This window comes from Tetrao urogallus, assembly GCF_951394365.1.
Source record: "Tetrao urogallus genome assembly, chromosome: 14".
Taxonomy (NCBI): domain Eukaryota; kingdom Metazoa; phylum Chordata; class Aves; order Galliformes; family Phasianidae; genus Tetrao; species Tetrao urogallus.
The window spans coordinates 14,656,514-14,676,620 of record NC_136827.1 but is presented as its reverse complement, the minus strand read 5'-3'; the positions used below and the strand labels follow the sequence as shown (position 1 = coordinate 14,676,620).

At 47.6% G+C, this 20,107-nt stretch overlaps 1 protein-coding gene across 1 annotated transcript; it reads left to right on the top strand.

Annotated features, from left to right (window-relative positions):
* Positions 1-244: 244 nt before the first annotated feature.
* Positions 245-19,881, top strand: TGFBI (transforming growth factor beta induced; the record flags this gene model as incomplete). Its single annotated transcript, XM_079542479.1, has 17 exons — positions 245-357; positions 3,372-3,470; positions 10,238-10,302; positions 10,759-10,916; positions 11,592-11,756; positions 12,247-12,393; positions 13,062-13,203; positions 13,791-14,003; positions 14,169-14,306; positions 14,556-14,701; positions 14,829-14,965; positions 15,474-15,604; positions 17,603-17,727; positions 18,621-18,723; positions 19,103-19,182; positions 19,647-19,671; positions 19,826-19,881. The coding sequence occupies 17 exons, from the start codon at positions 245-247 to the stop codon at positions 19,879-19,881; spliced, it is 2,043 nt and encodes a 680-aa protein (XP_079398605.1).
* Between the last annotated feature and the right edge of the window lie 226 nt (positions 19,882-20,107).

Sequence of the window (20,107 nt, the reverse complement as noted above, 5' to 3'; positions counted from 1 at the left end):
TTTGCTCGGGGTCCGGCGGAGGGCCGGGCAGGCGGCCCGAGGGTTGGATGCCGTCCCCGGGGCGGCCCCCTCTCCCCTCCCTCTCCCCCCCCCCCGTCCCCTCCCGCAAGGCCGGCCCGGGCGGCGGCTCCTCTCCCCCCGCGGGGCCGCACAGCCGCTCCCCGCCCCCGCGCCGCCGCCGCATTTAACGGGGACGCGCTGCTGCTCCGTCCCGTCCGGCCCGTTTCCCGAAGCGGCCCCGGCCATGGCGCGCCCGTCGCTGCCGCTGCTGCTGCTGGCGCTGGGGCTCGCCGCCGCCGCCAAGTCCCCGTACCAGCAGGTCCTGCAGCACAGCCGCCTCCGCGGCCGGCAGCACGGGTAAGCGGCGGCTCCGCTCTGCCCGCGGGGAGAGGGGGGAGAAAAAGCAATAGAAATACCCGCAGAACTTTTCTTTCCCTCTATTGGTGCAGCTGGCGGGCTGCGTGCGCGGGGCGAGCCCGGCTGCGATCAGTGCCGTGCTTCTTCCTCTGCACTCTTCCTTCCTTTCTCTGGCGACTTTTTTTTTCCTTCCCCCATGATTTTTCTTCCTTCCTCTGACAGCTTTCCCCCTTTCTCTCAGGATGCTTCGTAGTCCCGATGCCCCGTTGGATGGCTCAGTGATGCTATCAGTCTCTCCTCATTAAGGAAAAAGGGGAGAAAAAAAGAAAAAAAAAAAGAAATATCCCAGATTTGGAACTGCTGAGCATCCCATGGAAGGAATTGTTTTCATGAATGTGTAGGAAAAGAGAATGGTTTCAATGACAGAAGGGTATCTCTGTGGGTGAGCACCGATTTAATCGGACTGTACATCCTGAATGTTTTCCTGACTGAAGTCATCACTTCTTTAATCACAGACTTTCTGAGATAGGAGTTCCCCAGCAGTGCAGGTAGAGCTGTTGCTGGATGAGCAGTGTGTGATGGGCTGCATAGCCCAGTGTATTTACTGGCAGGTAGAAAACCAACCAGATCTTCATGGTTGCATGTTGGGAAGGAGTTGGAGTGAAATGAGAGCAGCTTCAGGTGGCTTTTGTTGCTCGTTGTGGTGGCGTTGATTGAGCTGTAACCTCCATTGAAATGCATCACCGAAGGGTCATGAATGGCTTTCAAAAAAACCCCGGGCTGAAATATTGCAGTTTGATACGTGTCTGGCAGGGATCCAGCCCACTATTTACAAGAAGGGGAACTGCTTTGCCTATGTGACCAGATAGAGAATCTAACAGGCGACCTCTGAGCAGACGTCTGTTTGTAAAATCTCAATGCTGAATGGATGGCAGTGATTGATGTACAAACACAGCCTTGTTCTTCATCTCTGAGTGATTTGAAGCAAAGTAAATACCTGGCGCTGGTGCTGTTCCTAAGGCAGAAGTTTGCTCAGAGCTGTGAGTTGGTGCAGCTTCGGTGTAAAGTGCTGTGAGGGCAGCACAGGGGCAAATGTGGCTGCGCTGCATGGCGGTGTCTGTAGAGGTGGTGAGGTTGTGCTGAAATGAATCCCGTGTAGCTGACAGCAGCACTTGACTCGTGGGTCCCTCCCTGATGGGGAGCACAACTTACACCACGCTCATTTTCAATCTGACTTCTGAATGACGATTGATGATGTGTCAGAGGGATGCAGTGATGTCAGACCTCAAAGCTGGTGGCTGCAGAAGGGATGTGCAGGAGGAATATGCCCCTCTGCTGCAAGCATCCTCGGTGTCATCAGTGTTCCCACTGAGCCAGCAGCGAGCTGGGTGGGAGTGCTGGGCTCTGCGGCAGCACTTGGACATCTTAATTAATCCTTAAGTGGATCAGTTCAGGTCTGGGAGGGGAAAAGTATAGAGGGAGCATTAGGACTTGGAGATGAAGACTCCTGAGCATTGCCTGGGTGCAGGTCATGGGGAGCTGTGCAGGGGTCCTGCTCCGTTCTGCCCCTTTCCAGGGCTGCCCCCAGCCCAGCAGCTCTGCTTGCTGAGCGCTGGGCTCCAGCACAGCCCAACAATGGGCAGTTTGATCAGCGTGGAGCACTGGGAACGCCATGGCAGAGGTGATGAACTCCAGTGAGGAGAGGGGAGAGTGTTGACAAATTCGTTTTAAGCCAGACTGGGCAAAGACCCAGAATGTGCACAGCAGGGAGCCGCTACTACAGCCGGCCTGTGGGAATCACTGACAGCACAGCCCTGGGGGGACCTTCCTGCATGGAGGAAAACCAGGGAAAAGCCTTTCCAACAGGTCACCCCCCTGCATTGCTGGGTCTCAGCAAGGGAGAAGGGGGAAAAGTAGCACCGGTGTGGGATTTTCTTGGCAGGCTGCTCCCTGTTCGTGGGGGAAGTGATCAAACAAGTCCTTCAGTAGCCAGCCTTGTCAAGAGGAATATTAGAGGGATTGTCCACCGCCGTCAGCCAGACGCTGAAATCGAGGCAAGATTTGGAATTTCGATCTAATTGGAACCACATTTCAGTGTGGCGGGGCCAGGGGAGCTGAGGTGGGCTGAGTCACAGAGCACAGACGTGTCTCTCAGCCTCTCAGCTGTGATTTGGTGTGCGGAGCGCTGAGCTGCTGCCAGCCTGCGCCAGCTGAACGTTCGGATTTGTGATTTCTGCTCTTTTATAATAGATTCTCTCCACTTGTCCCTCTCCTTATATACAAAAGGGAATGACATTTGTGCCCGCTCACACAAGCTGTGGGCACAGCCATGCCCATGGTCACAGCTGCTGGCACTCGAAGCACAGAGCGGTGGCGATGGGAGGAGCAGGGAAGCACTGTGCTGGCCAAAGGAGGAGTCAGCTCCTGTTTGACCACAGCTTTGCTCTCAGCTTCTTAGAAAGCTGAAAGGCTGCTGTCAGCTCTCACTGAGATGATTCACACACGCAGTGCCCCATTCTTCTGACGGAGATTGGAATCTTACAGCCACTGCTGGCCTGTGCCACCCCACACCGTGCTGCCCTTCCCTGTCAGCATCCACCTCCAGCACAGGTGGAGCCCATCAGACAGCAGAAGGACCCATTTTGGGTGCTGATCCGTATCTGTCTTCCATTAGCTCCTAAACCATAAAAATTTGGGAAATGTTTTGAATGATTGCCGAAATATATTAGGTTTCAATAGGGATTTCAGACTGTAAATTGCTGTTTGCCATAGAAATCTCAACCAAACCATTGTCCCTATGTACTTTGGGGGGAGGTAGAAGATGGCAAGATGGGGAGCTTTCGCACGTGGTAAAGAAAAACATAACATTGCAGAACGGATAGAGAGCTCTTCCCTTTCTGCCTTTGCTTTGTGAGCTCCCCAGCACACCCCACTCCCTGAGCTCCCTCCCCACCGACCCCTCTGGTTGCTGTTGGGCCCCTGACAGACCCCGCTCTGCTTTGTCCTTCCTGCAGCCCCAACGTCTGTGCCGTGCAGAAGCTGATTGGCACCAACAGGAAATATTTCACCAACTGCAAGCAGTGGTACCAGAGGAAGATCTGTGGGAAGGCAACGTGAGTACTTGGGAACCCCCCCCAGTGCTGCCCCAAGGCCTCTGCTGGGTGCTGGGATGGAGAGGCATGTAGTGCAGTGTGTGTTGGGTGTGTGCATTGGATGTTAAGAGTTGTTTTAGCCTTTGGCTGCTGAAAACATGGCCTGTGTCTTGTGTTTTTCTCCTGTGACAAACGTGGAATATTTATGTTTAGATGTTAAGAATGGAAAATACTGTGTTTATAAGTTCGTTGGCAGGTTCTGTTGTGATTAGACAAGGTTTCAAACAAAGAGAGGAGAGATTTAGATTGGATATAAGAAAATGTTGTTTACAATAAAGGTGGTGGAATGCTGGAGCAGGTTGTCCAAAGATGTATTGGGTGCCCCATCCCTGGAGACAGCCCAGGTTGGGCTGAGGGGCTGTGAGCACTGATGGAGCTGCAGAAGTCCCTGCTCACTGCAGGGACAGGATGGCCTTGAGGGATCCCTTCCAACCCAAACCATTCTGTGATTCTGTGCTATTCAAACCCTGATGATTTATTCTAGTTGCATTTCCATATGTACCTGTATGGCTCTCGGTGCTCTAAGTGTGGATGCTATAATGGAGCATGGACCAGATGTCTTCTAGTAGTCAGTGTGTCTCCTTCTTTCACTGCTAAGCCCAATGCTGAAAAAAACCAAATAACAACAACAACAAAAAAAAGCCAGGTATAAAAGACAGCCTGATGGATATTGGAGAGGCCACAAAATTCATCTGCGCGTGTTTTCTTTGGAAGTAAAAACAGAAGTAGAGAGAGGTGTCACTTTTAGCCAGCATTCTGTTGACCCCACCAGGAAAGTTAATTACACTCGCAGGCCAGTTCCACATCTAAATGATAACAGTCAAGTAAGTGTTGCATAAAGTATGGGCACGAGCAGCCTGGGGACATTCCTGCCAGCGATGCAGTCAGCAGATAATGATGGCCATGCATGCCTGACTCAGCACCAGGCTGCAAATGGGAGCAGGGAAGCTTTTTGGAGTCCAAACAGACAGATGAAACCAAAGTCCGGGCAGCTTCTTCTCGCTTGAAATGATGTGTTGTGAGAAGTCACTGATCTAGAGCAAACAACAGGAATCATCCGCTGTGCGCAGCCCCTTGTGATGTGTAATTGGATCTATAGGAACGTGCTGCACTTTACTGCTGATTAAATAAACTCTGGTTCTGTAGTAAACAGCAGGCGTTGAGGTCTGTAGTGGGGGTGAGCTGTGCTGCTGTTGCCTTTGTTGGCTGAGCTGTTTTTGCTGGCTGTTGGCTTTGGTTTTATGGATCTGCGTTGGTATTATGAGGAGGGAGGTTGAATTGCCCCTTATGCAGAGCAAACCAACTCCCCCCTAATTCTGTGAAAGCACCAAATCTGGGGAGATTTAATTGGAATGATCAGAATTCGAACTCCCATCTTGGCTGAACGGTGGCTTTTTTGATGTCAGTGGACCAGATCCTGGCATGGCAGGGTGGTATCATCACTTCTTCTGATAAGGGAGTAGCACAGCCGCCAAACAAAGCAAGATAGTGCTGTGAGTGTGGGATAGCTTTGCTCTTAAAATCACTGAAGGGCAAGGAGATGCCAGCCGTGGGTTGCTTCAGCTCTGGAGCACATCAGAAACTAAACCTCGAGTAACCCAACGTGTATTTGGCAGAAAGCAACTCACCCACTTATCTCCAGGAGGAGCTGGAGGGACTGGCATCTGGCAGAGCCTGGTGATGTCATTTGAGGAGATGGGGTGATCTCTTCCAACCTTTTTTCCCCTGCTTTTACCCAAATGTCTTATCCAATGATGCGTTGCTGAGAAGAAAGCACACACAGCATTAACCTGTGTGTTAACCTATGAGATAATGTTCCCATTACACATGGAATTTGCTCGCTGTTCTTCACTTTGCGTCATCCCAACAATGGGTTTTACTGTCCTTTTCTCCTTTCCTAGCCGTTTCTGAGCCCTGGCTTTGCTCTGCTCCTTATATGCTGATGCAGAACAAAGAATGTGTGCCTCACTCAGATTTTCTGGAGCACCCTGGGACAGCTCTGATTACAGACATTTGCTGGTGATGGCTCCCTCTGGACGCAGTGCTCCCGGCGTATGGAAGCAATCAGGAGCTGTTCATAAAGGATGTTATTTGCTGTGCTGCAGCAAGTGGACTCTCACTGCAGTGTCAGAGCCTGGCGTGCTCCATGCTGGGTGCTCTGCCTCCTAGGAGCATGCATGGGCACAGGTGATGGTGCCCAGCTTGAGCCCCAAAACCGGCCCTGTGCATGGGGCTGAGCTGGTCTGGCAGAGCTCCTGAGAATAACCCCAAGTCCCAGAAATAGTCAGGGTTTGGCACGTGTGTCAGCAGAACTGGAGGCTGCAGCCTGCACCGGGGATCCACGCTTGGGTCTTCCCCATGGTGGCTGCATGCACTTCTTCAGCCCAAGTGGGGTCCCAGTGCCTGTCTCGCACCAGAGCTTCTCTGGATGAACATCATCACTTCCTTCTTTTTCCTATAAGGCTTTTTTCCACCTTTGTGAAGTCCTAGGTTGGCAGATGCTTGACTCAGTGCATCCGCTTCTCTTTTGGCCTATTATCTTTATTTGCTTGAAGTGGTGGTGTGACAAATTGGAAGTGTGTAGCAGATGCAGGTATCTGGCTCCAGGAAGGTAGATTTGACTGCTTTTTGATTTCCTTTATTTTCCATCATCCTAGCACGTCCAGAGACACTGAGAAACTGGAGAGATGCAATAATTAAGGCTGGAAAAAGATCATCTAGCTTAGGATATGCTTGGTCTTCAGTCTTGCCCCCAGGCACATCACCTTCCAGGTGCTGCTCCAGAACCACTCCCAGAGGTGCAGAGGGTACTGTGTGGCACTGCTCTGTAGCTCTCACCTGACAGAACCAAGTTCTGGCTGTGAGCACCAGCCTTGGTGGTGTGGCTTTGCAAGCTTGCTTCTTGAACAGCATCTTCCAGTGCATTGGGGTGGAGCGCTGGGCCGGAGCTGGATGCGCACGATGGAAAATCCAGCTCATGCATCAGAAGGGGACTCTCACCTCTTTATCTACATATTTTTTTTTTCTGCTTTTCTCCTCTTTGTTAAAGTGTTGGCTCACGCAGTTGGGAAGAAATTAGATAGAGGATTTATGTACGTTTTATCATTGCATTACTTGCTGATGAAGTGAGATAAGGCGGTTGGCAAGAAGTCTGACACCACTTTGATTTTAATGAGCACTGAAACTAGATTGTTTTGGTAATTAGGTAATTTTCCACTGTCGGTTATTCCAAGGCCGAGGAAATCGTTTATTTAGAGTATATTCTCATCGTTGTGACTGGGCTTTTTATATGTTCCTATCTCCCTTAAGCACTGGAAGTGGGGGTTGCAATGAATGCCTCCCACACACACTATTTGCCTTGAGAGCAGGACGACTTATACACATTTTTTTAATTATTATTACTATTATTTGAGGAATAACTGGTAGCAGTGAGCTGCCCCTCAGTACTTCTCCTTTTTTTTTTCTTTTGAATTAACTTATATATATATATATATATATATATATATATATATATTTTTTTTTTTTTCCTCAGCTCAGGAAAAGAAACGAGTCTCTGGCACAATTTTTACAAAACCAAAACATATGGATTTTATTACAGGAAATTATTACAAATGGATCTTTATTCACTAATATATGCCTAAGCTTACTTTTATTACCTTGAAAAATGCACTTAAAATTTAATTTCACGTCCTAAGAATGCCCCAGCAGTGAAACAATGACTAATAAAAAGCAAGGGGCTTGCTTCTGCGCTCAGACACTTTGCCATTTAGGAGTGCAGCATTTCCAAACCAAAGGCTGAAGAGCTGTGAAGACTCAAGTCAAAACTTTTCAGTGAGGGGGTCAGGAAATTGTGGCTGGAGGTGTTGCAGAGTGGGTGACAAGTGCTCTTTGGAGGAGAGCATTGCTTGTTGAACCCCTGCTGCTGTGTGGAGCCAGTTGGGGTGACACCAGCAGCTTGGCTTGGTTTTTGTGCCAAATTCTCTAGATTTTAAAGATTTGGTACAACCAAAGCCTTTGGACAGCAGGGTCAGATTGCTCATCTTGTTACAACTGGGGCTCATGGAGAAGAGCATATCAAAGAAGCATCCTTGTTCCCATGTAGGTAAGTTACTGTATCCTGAATGTGGGGCAGAGCAGCCACAGCCACGCTGCTCTCTGGGGTTGGATGAGGCTGCAGGACCAGCTGGGCCCCAGTGCTGAGCATCCCCTTGAGCTGTATCCATGTTTCATTGGGCACACTGGGTGATCAAATTGGATGGTTTCACCCATCAGCCCATCAGCCACAGCAGGGAGCATGGCTGAAGGTGGGGATCATAGAATCATAGAATGGCCTGGGTTGAAAAGGACCTCAAAGATCACCTAATTTCAACCCCCCCTGCCATGGGCAGGGGCACCAAAGGGACCCAAAAGGATGGTTTCATGAGCCCTGGGAGTGGCTCCTCGTAAGGGCCAGCATTTGGCTGAGCACCTTTCTGTCCACACGGCCTTTCCTGGTATTCAAAAAGCCTTTAAAAAAATCCCTGTTGAGATCATACGGGACAAGATGGGAGGGGAGGTTGCGAATGGTGAACTTGGCACGCAGGGCCAGGTGATGCTGGTGGATCCCTTCAGTGGGTGAGTGAGACTGGAGGCTTGAAGGAGCCTGCCCACAAGCGGAGCTGACCCTACTGCTGGCCTTGGTGCTCCTTGCCATGAGCTGCCTCGGTGTGGTGATTCTGGAGGTGACCCTCACCCCAAAAAGCAGGCAGTGTGGTCCTGTCCCATCTCACTGCCCTTGGCTCCTGTCCCAGCCCCCAGTGTTGAGCCCTGTGTGCACCACATCCCTCCCACTCCTCGCAGCTCGTTCAGCTCCCATCGATCCATAAATAAGCCTTTTAAAGCCTATGTCAGCACTCAGGAATTATTTATGCTGAACTTTGCAATGATTTCTTTTTAATCAGCTCTTCGTCTTTGATTGCAGCTCTGAATCAGGGGAACTGTCTAGACTGGATTTAGTTTCTAGGGTGGAAAAAAAAAAATGAAAAATCAGAGGTAGGGGAGGGAGGTGGCAGAGGGAGAAAGTGTGTGTTTGTAATGAACATGAGACGGGGGGCTGAGGAAAGCAGAGCAGCAGGGTGTTAAGATCTCCAGTAGTCAAAGGAAGGGATTGCTTTAGGCAAACTCTTTCCCACATGGAATATATAATGTCTAGACAATCAGTCTGGGTTTGCTTTGTAATTCTCTTAGGAAACAGTGAGACAGAATTTATTTGCTTCTGTCACAGAAAAGCAGGTATTTGTTTCACTTGCTAGCTCTTAATTACCCTGAAGAATTCCCTCTTAAACCCCAGGCATTTCCACTGTTTGTTAACACTGTTAAAATGATGACAAATATCTGAAGCTTGAGGATTTTGCCTTGTCTGAGTGGGTGTCCACCGGACTCGTCTCTAATCCAGCTGGGAGCACAGAGGAAACAAGTCTCTTTAGGAGGAATATCGATCCGTCACTGCCCCAGCCCATCCATCAGATGGCCTTGCTCCTTTCACACCAAGCCTAAGAGCAACAAGTGAAAGACACCCTGTGAAAAATAAACAGGTCACTCCCAGACTGACTTTTATTAATATTTTTTTCCTGTTTGTATGGTGACATTCCCTTTGATGGCCAGAATCAGATGACTTATTTCATTTCCCTCTGAGCTGCAGACAATGGGTGCAGAACTCAGGCCATGGATGCTCATCCATCACTGGTTCCAAGCAGCCAAGACCAGAGATGCTCCTTCCTCTGTGGATCTGTCATGCCAGTGTTGCTATAAACAAGCAAATGATTTCTGGGGTGGACAGGAGTGGGATGAAGCACAGGGAAAACGCTTGGCTAGTTTGGTAGAGCAGTCATACTGGAGTTGTAGTGCAGTGCCCAAACCCAGCAGATATACTGGGACATCCCCAGATCCTTCTGAGGAAGGGGATGAACTCAATGAGCAGAATTCCCATTGCCAAAAATACAAATACAGATCAGAGGTATTGGGTGTTTTGGTATGTCTTCTATTGCTCTGTCATGAATCAAAGAAGCACTTGAGTTTTCTCAGTCCTTAATCTTGTGTGCATTGAATGAGTGTGCAGCCATTGGCTTGAAGCCCTCAGTGCTATAGATGGGTGTTCATTATTCACTGCTGGCTTGTGCTGGAGCAAAACAGCTGGGAAATAAGCAGCTAGCACCAAATCCCACTAGGAGATATGTGGAGATCATAGAATGGTTTGGGATGGAAGGGACCTTTAAGATCACCTAATTCCACCCCCCATTGCTATAGGCAGGGATATATCATCTTTACTTCTGGGTCCTCTCCTAAGAGATACTTGGAGATATAGATGTCTACCATCATTTGTAGGTCTGTGCCTCACTTCTCTGTCCCGTGCAGGTCCTGAGATGGTGCTGAGCTCACCACCTCACTGAGGTGCTCTGCTGGGCCCATTGTTATCAATTTCCATCACTGTACAGAGACCAGCAAAATAGCTGGGCAAGGGTGGTTTTGCAAAGAAATAGTTTCTGTTTTTGTTCTGTAGAGAAGCTGGCAACGTACAGCCCTGGAGGAGATGATAGATATGGTTTGTCTTTTGCTCAAGTATATGTTTCTGAGGAAGTTTGCTTTAGAAACATCACCGAGTAGGGATGAGTGCAGGCAGGGCTATAGCTAATATAGGAAAAGCAGTGAAACACTCTCAGTTAATCTCCTGTATCCATCTCTTATTCCAGAGTAATCAGCTACGAATGCTGTCCTGGATATGAAAAAGTTCCTGGAGAAAAAGGCTGCCCAGCTGGTAAAAACATGTTTGACATTTTTTAGACTTCTTACATACGTCAGCCCAGTTAAGGAGAATGCTAGAAAATTGCTCAGAGTGAATATGAGTTTTGCAATTTGTGCACAAGATTGCCTTGAATGAGTCAAAAATGGACTCAGCAGAGCACCAGCTGAGTGCCAGATTAGCTCCAAAGCATGCAAAGCATTCCAGACAACTTAAAACCTTGGATATAATTAAACTCAATCAAGCATGGGAGGGCCATAGGGAATTACTCTTTCCAACAAGTAACACAGCTCTGCTGGAAATGCAATACAAGGTAACGATAGAGTAACAGTTCTGCCAGTCTCTTCTCAGTTCTGTTTTGGCAAGCGTGAGTTGGACAAAATTCCCTTTAATAGGAAATACAGCTCAGTGGCTGGTGGGGGCTGGGAGAGGACTAACGGGGTCTGGGGAACATAACCTGTCTTCTTCCAGCACTGCCACTCTCAAACATCTACGAGACGCTGGGAGTGGTGGGCTCTGCTACCACGCAGCTCTACTCCGACCGCTCCAACCTGAGGCCAGAGATCGAAGGACCTGGAACTTTTACTATTTTTGCCCCGAGTAACGAGGCCTGGGCTTCCTTGTCTGCTGTAAGAGTTTACTCCCCTTCTTCCTCTTTTTCCCCTGGCTTTCTGTATTGGAGATTCTGCTTCATCTGCACAACAGGCACATCCTGGTGTAGGAAAGGCTGGGAATTTCCAAGATGGGAACTGCTGTCAGCTCCAGAGCTTTGTTTCTGACAGACCCCAGAACTGCCCAGTGATGTGGGTGCTCAGCAGGGGGTGGATATAGCAGCCATTTCATTTAGTTTTCCCTGCTTCTTTGTGTTAGATGTTGCAGTAAGACAACAGGGAAAGTTGTCTTCTCTTTCAGTTTTTCTTTACTGCTTTGTTTATTCTTGATCATTTTGAAGCCCGTATCCCCAAGCAGCAGCAGCAGAGCTGGTGTGGAAAGTCACCTTTCTTTGTCAACGCCTTTGGTCACCCTATTGCATGTGTCCATGCCATGACCCCACTCTGGAGCTTGCTGCCATCTGTCTGCCAAGGACAGGGCTGCCAGAGCTGCTTGCTGCTGCTTTAAGGCAAAAGATGAGCTTTGATGGAAGTTAAAGCTCTGAGTCTACCACAGATGGCATAAGGTTGAGCACATCACCTCGTACACACACACACACGTGGCCCTTTGGTGCAGCCAAACCTCCTGACTCTCCCCAGTGACAAGGTGAAAAAATGAACAAGCGCTGGAAAATTCATGTTGCTGATTTTCAGGAAACACTGGATTCCTTGGTCAGCAATGTCAACATTGAGCTGCTCAATGCCCTCCGCTACCACATGGTGAACAAACGGGTCCTCACGGATGACCTGAAACATGGGACAACGCTGAACTCCATGTACCAGAACCTGCCCATCCAGATCCACCACTATCCCAATGGGGTAAGATGTTGGCACTCAGCCTGCCCGCAGCAGGCTTGCTGTTCTGTTGTCTTGCAGCTCCTGCACAGTTCTTTGTCCCCCAGATCTGTGTAATGCTTAGGCTGAAGACTGTTGACTTAGGATAGATGTTTAGAAGGAGCTAAAAAAGGATGTTTATAAGTGGTTAGTTCTGTAGATGCTGCTGCAAGGAGGTTGCCCATACTGCTGTATAACACGATGCTTGTGTAAGTATTTGACGTTGCATGTTTTCTTAGGGTAGACAAAACCACTGATTGCTTTCAAAGCTTTTTAAACACAATACCATTCAGTTTTTGAAAGAGCACTCTCATTCTTTATGTGTTTTTTGGGTTTTTTTTTTAGGAAACCACATTTCTGCTCCTGCTGGTTCAATATTCTAGTGCTCACTGCGTTCAAGATAGAATAACAGCAGCGGCTGCTTCACCTTCTTGTTTTAGTGCCCATAACACCCTGTGCGTCTTTCCCTCTGCAGATTGTGACTGTGAACTGTGCCAGGCTGCTGAAAGCTGACCACCACGCCACCAACGGAGTGGTTCACGTCATTGACAAAGTCATCTCCACCACCACGAACAGCATTCAGCACATCGTTGAGACTGAGGAAAGCCTGGAGACCCTTCGGGTGAGTCTGACCCATGTGTGCTGAAGGGCTCCTTAGATGTATTCACTCATCCCACTCCTTTTGAAGTTTGACAGTGTGTGAATGCTGTAACTCTGCCGCTGAGAGCATCCAATAGAGCTTGTTTTGCTGTAGGAAGAGTGCTTGATATCAGTGTATTTTTATGAGAATAATTGTCACCCTGCTACTGCTGTCAGGAGGAAGACACAAACTGAGTCTGGCCCCTCTCTCTTGTATCGTAAAACCAGCCTTAGGAGCTGTTAACTCTTCAGATTTGATGTGTACCAACATATCTGCTTTGCTGTCTGCCAGGTTAAGGAATAAAGAGGAAAGCAGAGGAGTTCTGCAGTTCGCCAGCTGTAAAGTCTGGTCTGAATTATTTACTGGAAGTGCAGTGACCCTTTCCAGGCACATTGGGGTATTCGAACCGGCTCTGAGACTGGCCCAAAAAAGCTCTTGTACTCAGATTTTTGGAGCATAAGAGAACCGAGAGGCCAGGCCAAATTTATAGAGGGACCAAAGCGCTGAAAGAAGCTATTCAGGACTTTTGTACGTGCATTGAAATTCTAAAAGCTGTAATAAATCTGGCTCTCAGTGACTGCCTGGACAAAGCTGCTGACCTTTGCATTCTGGCTGGACGTATTTTACCCTTTCTTCTCATTTCTCTGAAGGCTGCTGTGGCTGCTTCTGACCTCAACAGCTTGCTGGAGAGCGAAGGCCAGTACACCCTTCTGGCTCCAACCAATGAAGCCTTCGAGAAGATCCCACGAGAGATGCTGAACAGGATCCTGGGGGACCCAGAAGCCCTGAGGGGTAAGTGATTTGTTTATCAAGCCCACCGAGAGAACAAAGATTATTCTGCAGTTCTTTGGAATTCCTTTTTAAATAGATGTGAGCAACCCCTTGGTACAGTCTAAGCTGCAGTCAACACATTTGACATCCTCTATTTTTTTAGCATGGACAGTCCAGGCTTCTTCGGATGTAGTTGTGTAGATGTGGCAGAGAGAGTGTTAACAGATATAGAGGAGGGAATGAAGCAGTGTTTGAAGTATTTTCTTAGCACTCCTCTTTGTGGTAATGATTTCTATCAGCCTATAGCTAGAAGAGTGCTAGCATCTAATCAGTGTAACTTCCTTTGGCAAATGAATTGAGTAATCACACAAAACCTTTCTGGAATTAACAAGGGCATATAAAAATCATCCGTTTAGAACACTTCATTTCACAGACTGCTGAATTAAAACTGCACAGCACAGTCTGTAATAGCTGCGCATCCTGTGTCATGGGTCCCTGTGCTCCCTCTGTACTTCAGAGGCCCTCACCTTTAGAACATTATCCCAAAAACCTGCAGTAATTGCAGGGTTGATATTTCCAGCTCGCTAAGACACTTGCTTCTCTCACAGACCTGCTGAACCATCACATCCTGAAGTCAGCCATGTGTGCTGAGGCCATCATTGCTGGGCTGACGATGGAGACACTGGAAGGAACCACCCTGGATGTGGGCTGCAGTGGGGAAGAGCTGACGCTCAATGGGAAGCCCATCATTGCCAACAAGGACATCCTGGCTACCAACGGCGTTGTCCACTTTGTCAATGAGCTGCTGATCCCAGACTCAGGTATTGGAGGCACTGTTACATCTCTTGTTCTGTTCCCCTTCTTTTGTCTTCTTGTTTATTTTTTTCTCAAAGAAGATTTAGAGGATGTAAATTGTTGTTGTTTTTTTGTGGCAATGAGTGGATTATGTTGGATGAGATGTTACAGTGCATTGCTTTTCTTTTCAGCTAAGACACTGTTTGAGTTGGCCCAGGAATCTGAAGTTTCTGAGTCTATGAACCTTTTCAGACAAGCTGGCCTAAGTTCACATCTAACTGGCAGTGAGAGAGTGACCCTCCTTGCCCCAGTGAATGAGGTGTTCAAAGGTAATATGTGGGGTAAATCCCTCTCTTCTATTGGTCTGGGCCACAGGTCTGCTTCAAGCTGTCTCTCTTTGGCTGAGTTTCAGTGTGCAAACACGCAAACCCTCTCTCAAATGCCTCAGCTATAGATGGTGACATGTAGCTTCAAAATTAAAAGCTGTTGTGGGTAGCAATCTGCATGTGGACGTCTTCAGTGTCTCTGTGGTCTTTCTAAGTGAGTCACTAGTTCTGTCCTTATTTTCTTGGCTGCAGATAAACGCCCCACTGTTGACAGCAATATGAGAAATTTGCTTCTGAACCACATTGTTAAAGACCAGCTCTCTTCTAAATATCTTTACCACGGTCAGAAACTACAGACGCTGGGTGACAAGGAACTGAGAGTATTTGTGTACCGCAACGTGAGTTTGTGCAGCTTGCAGTGCTAAATATGGGCGGTTGCTCTGCACAGATGACTTCTGTCCTATCCTGGATCTCTCTTTCCAAGCATATGTTGATAAAGTTGTTTTTCTGGAATTGCATTTGCAGAACCTATGCATTGAAAATGCCTGCATTGCTGCCCATGACAAGAGAGGGAGGTTTGGGACACTGTTTAGTGTGGACAAGATGTTGACCCCACCAACTGGCTCAGTGATGGATGTTCTCAAGGCAGACCATCGCTTCAGGTGACCTTTCTGCTCTTCCTAGGTGCCAGTTAGAAGCAGAAGAGCTACTTCTGTTTGCTATTCTATTTACTATGGATCACAGTCTTGACTATACGTAATATTTTTAACATGGGAAGAGCACCAAAAACCACAGTCTCATTCTGAAATTATAGGGAGTGAGACTTCAAATAACCCTTCCTTGAATTGTGAGCCAAGCGTGTGTAGTCCCCTTGCGAGTCCGCTATTACAGTAAGAAGCTCTGTAGCCACCTCAGCCTATCAGAACTGCTGTGGCCAAGCCTTCATGTCTGCTCACAAGCCACTTTGCCCCAAGGATTCAGCAGCCCCAGCTTGCTTTGTCATTTCTCAGATGTTCTTGTTGGGCCTTGCAGGATCATCTGCTATCTGGTCAACTTCTTGCTTAATTGACTTTCTGGACCCCAGCAGGATTTTGCAGTTATAACTTCACAGCTCAGAGACCAGTGAATGTAGTATGTGGTGAAGCCATCAGTGTTTTACATGTCTTGCAGTACGTTGGTGGCTGCAATCCAGTCTGCAGGTCTCATGGAGAACTTGAACAGGCCGGGTACCTTCACTGTCTTTGCTCCAACCAATGAAGCTTTCCAAGCCATGCCACAGGGGGAACTCAACAAACTGATGGGTGAGCATTTCTAGAGCATTCAGCTGCCGTGTGTTGTTGGTGTGCTATGGAAGAATGGCTCAGGTTCTCTGCCATATCTCATTCTTTGACCCTGTCTGCTGGGAGCATGGAGCTCCTACACAACTGATTTGGAAAAGCCCAATGCAGCATAGAGCTGAGGGTGCACAGAAAGGAGTGGAACATACAAAGCATGGCCATGGGCTTATACTTCTGCTGGGCAGGCATGTTTGTGGTGTGTGCTACAAACTTCCTATGACTTCAGTTTGGCTGGGCTGGTTGGTGTGAGCAGGACAGCTCTAAGGTGTTTCTAGAGAAACCGAGGGGGTCTCTGCCTTGCACATCAGGGATGGTAGCAGTGAGAATGTTTAATAGCATTTAATAGCACAGGCTTGGGGTGTATAAAGAACTGCAAATGGCAAACACGGTCCACGGTCAGCCTCGGGTTGCACTGTATAAAATGTTATTGTGATATGTTATTATGGAGCTGTTGTTCCATCTATGCATACATGGGTAAAGCGGGAAGTCTGCCCAGTACTCAGGTCAGCATCGATGGAGACCAATATCCTGAAAAGCTCAGGCATGCAGACTGGCGGTAGAGAAAAGCGTGGGAGTGTTTAATAACCCTCATCTGAATAAGCAGCAGGGTCTCTTATTTTCTTCACGCTGGAAAATGGCTGTGGTTGGAAACAATGCCAGGTATTTCAGTGTAACATCTTCTCGTCATTAAAGCCCAACCAAACACTGATGTCATAATTCAGGAAGCATCTGCCCATGGTGGCTGGTTATCCTTTTAAGTGCATGGATGAGGAATTGGTAATATCAGACTCTACATCCAGCGCAGTGCTTAATGTATAAATATTTCAGAACTGTTCTGCAGCTGTTATAAACGGCTGCAGGAATGAGGTATCCCAGATGTGGACACTTCAGATGTTCTTGTTTTTTCACGCAAATATTTAGCTTACACTTCTGACGAAGAAGTGAATCATGCTGGTGAGGTTGTGCAGTGTGAGCCGTGACCACCCTAGAAAAATGGAAAAAAAGCTTAGAGCCTATATCAGATATAAACAGCAAAACAAGAAGTCCACGTCGCTGGAGGAGCTTCTCTGGTTTCTTACATGAAGGCCATTTTTTGCACTAGCTCTTCCCCATTGTCTTTCTCTGGGATTTGCTGTGGGTTTTAGTCACAGCCTGTAAAGGAAAATGAGGAGGGCTGCTGGCCCATGCTGTGCACATTGCTGCCTCTTGGAAAACAGGTGGTGGTGGGGACACCTCTTGCCTTCCTGAGATCTGTTTCAGAGGACAGCTAAAAGAATAGAGAGAGACCCAGTGAGGTGAGGATTGGGCTCTCAGTCTATGAACCATCAGTGAGATAGAATCATGGAATGGTTTGACTTGGAAGGGACCCTTAAAACTTACCTAGTGTGACTCCCTTGCAATGAACAGGGACACCCACAGTTCGATCAGGTTGCTCAAAGCCTGCTCTGTCTCTCCTGCACTTTGCCCTTTCCTACCCAGGAATCCTGCAGTTTCACCCGTGGAGATTATTGCAAAGTGTCATTAGTGTTAATGAAAGTATCGGTGCTTGCAAGTACCAGGGTGCTCTCTGTGATTCCCTATTAAACAGAAGATTTTTCTCCTCTAAAGTTCACTGAGAAGTGAAAATAGCACCAGAAGAAGGTTCATCGAGTGCATGGTGAGAAAAACAAGGAGACTGCATCACCAAGACGAAAGGATTTCATGCGTAGGGCAGAGCTGATATGTGTCAAGGTGGGACACTTTCAAGGAAGATGGTCTTTCAAGACTTATTGGGATCCTGACCTGCCCAGGCAGGAGCAGCCTCAGTGCCCTAGCCAGCTCTAACCAAGGGGTATCCAACACTATTTTACATTGTTTCCTTTCCCTTTTAAGAAATGATGATATTTTCCACGTAGGGTCATTCCAGCAGATGAAACACAGGAAGAAAGCTCTGATGTAAATGTAAATGTTTTCTTCCCCCAGGTAACGCCAAGGAGCTTGCCAGCATCCTCAAGTTCCACATGGCTGATGAGATCCTGGTGAGCGGCGCGGTCAGCGCGCTTGTGAGGCTCAAGTCCATGCAGGGAGACAAGCTGGAAGTCAGCATGGTGAGTCAGAGCTGACGGGACGTGGTCTGTGACCAAAGTCCATGTCAGGGCACAGAGGATGTCTGCTCAGTTGGGTTGTTTGTTGGGAGCCTGTCCTAAACGTGCATCGAGTCGTGCATCGAGTGCACCAAGCTGTGTTTCTGGGGCTGCAGTGGAGGGACTCCTGCCATGTCAGCAAGTTGGCAACTTTGAAATGTGGTTTGCTTCAGCTTTCTCTCCAGAAGGCCAATTGTAAATGACTTCCAGGAGCTGTTATAAATTTAACCCTGAGTCATAGGGAAAAAACATAAATAAATCAAATGAATAGCTTGTTCAACTAACACGTCTTTTTCAGTGTAATGAAAATGATCTCTGCGTGGGCTCCTCTAACACAGCAGGAGTTATTTAGATGTGTAATTTCATTTCAGAAGTTCTGCACTCCATTAAGAGAATGTAGAATTCCTTATTGAGGACAAATATATATATCTCAGAAAATATGTAACTCACAGCCTTCTCTATGCATAAGGAAGAAAACACAGGACAAAAATGGAAAGGTTGCTGCTCCAGAGTGTGTTGAGTTGGCCAACCCACGTGGCAGAGCTCTGCCATGTCCAGCCATGGTCTGCTCGCTCCTGCTGCAATCCCCATAGTAATCCCTCCTTGTGCCAAGATGCTAGTGCATGTGCAGTGTTTCCACCCAGCCCACAGAGAGCCTGTGCTTCAAAACCTGCTGGCTGCTCTGCTCAAGCTATCATTTGGTTTTATACTCTTCTCAATTGGCAAGGGAAGTGAAAATGCTTACAACCATCTAGTAAATGAATGAGTTCAGATGAAGGTTTTATAAAATTGGAAAGCACTGATGACAAAAGTTTCTCGTTTTCTGCTTTTTCACTTTATTTTCTCCTCCTGAACAGAAAAACCACGTCATACACGTCAACAAGGAGCCCGTTGCTGAAAGCGACATCATGGCTACAAATGGTGTGATTCATGCTGTGAGCTCCGTCTTGCAGCCTCAGGGTAGGTTGGTGCTTGGAAGTGCTTCGAGCCACACCATCACAGCAGAACTGTCGCCAAAACCACCCCTTGTGTAAAGTGAGTGACATAAAACACGGAGCAGACCGTGCATGGGGATGGGTGTGCAGCACAGCCTGCTCTTGCTGCAGCAGGTGCTCTGCTGCCGTGCCCTCTGGGAGTTGTGGTCTCTCCATCTCTGCTCTAGGAGGCAGCAATTACTTCATCTTATTGTGGATGTTATGGGATTTTCAACGCATGCTTTGAAATACTGTAAGGGAGCAGCCTGAGTGCTTTGAACGCCCTCTATATATGTTAATATCTATCTATCTGGATATGTATTTCTGTGTCTGGTATTTCAGTGCTGTCTCTGTCCCACTCTTAGCTTCAAGGCCACAAGAAAGAGGTGACGAGCCTGCAGATCCTGCATTAGAGATCTTCAAACAGGCATCTGCTTTATCTAAGGTAAAAAGCAAAAAATCCACCGTTGTGGAACTACTGAAATTACGTTTTGGTAACAGTGATTTGAAGATAACGTCACACTGAGATTTTGGCTTCCAAAGAGAGTAAATATATATGTTTTCTGGTTTGATCCATCGTCTTTTCTTTATTTAATTGTCTAAGAAGTGGTACTTTTTCAACATGAAGGCTACCATTGATAGCATACCTTGTACGCTTTGCTGTGTATGTCAACCTCCAATAATGCAAACGGCACCAAAGAGTCATTTATCTGCCTCTTCTTCTGCACTTTTGGCAGCGTGAGGAGAACTAGCAAGTAGCTAAGGATCAGAAATGGAAATATTCTAGTTAGTAAAGCTGTTGTGTGTAACAGTTTGGAGACTACAGGTGGATGTATTGGCGTGCAAAGCCTTACAGCTGTCAGGGGTTTGTTGTAGTTATTCAAACACGATGTTTTCTTCCCAATGTAGGTTTCTCAAAGGAATCCTCGGCTAGGTAAGGCAACCTCTCCACTTCTCCACTCCACCATATGTCCCATCCCTTAAAGAACAATATATTCTGTGCTCTTGCTGCAAGCGAGATGCAGCATACCCAGGAGGGCAGCGTGTCCGTGTGTCTGTCCCACCCAGTTTGCTTTTCTCCTTTGCAGCGCCCGTCTACACCCGGCTACTGGCGAAGATGAAGGAGAACTCGGGTGGCTTCTGACCGTGCCCAGTGCCTCCATCCCCTCGCCCTGCCCACGCCACGGGGGAAGGACAGAATTGTTGAAAACCAAATATCGCCCTTAAGTTTATTTTTGTTTCCAATGGAATGGATCGGAAAAATGAAAAGCCATATATATATATATGTATATATTTTTAAGGCCGTTTTTATTTGGTTTTGATCACCAAGTTTCCACCTTGAGGATAGTTGGGTTGGTTTTTTATGACAG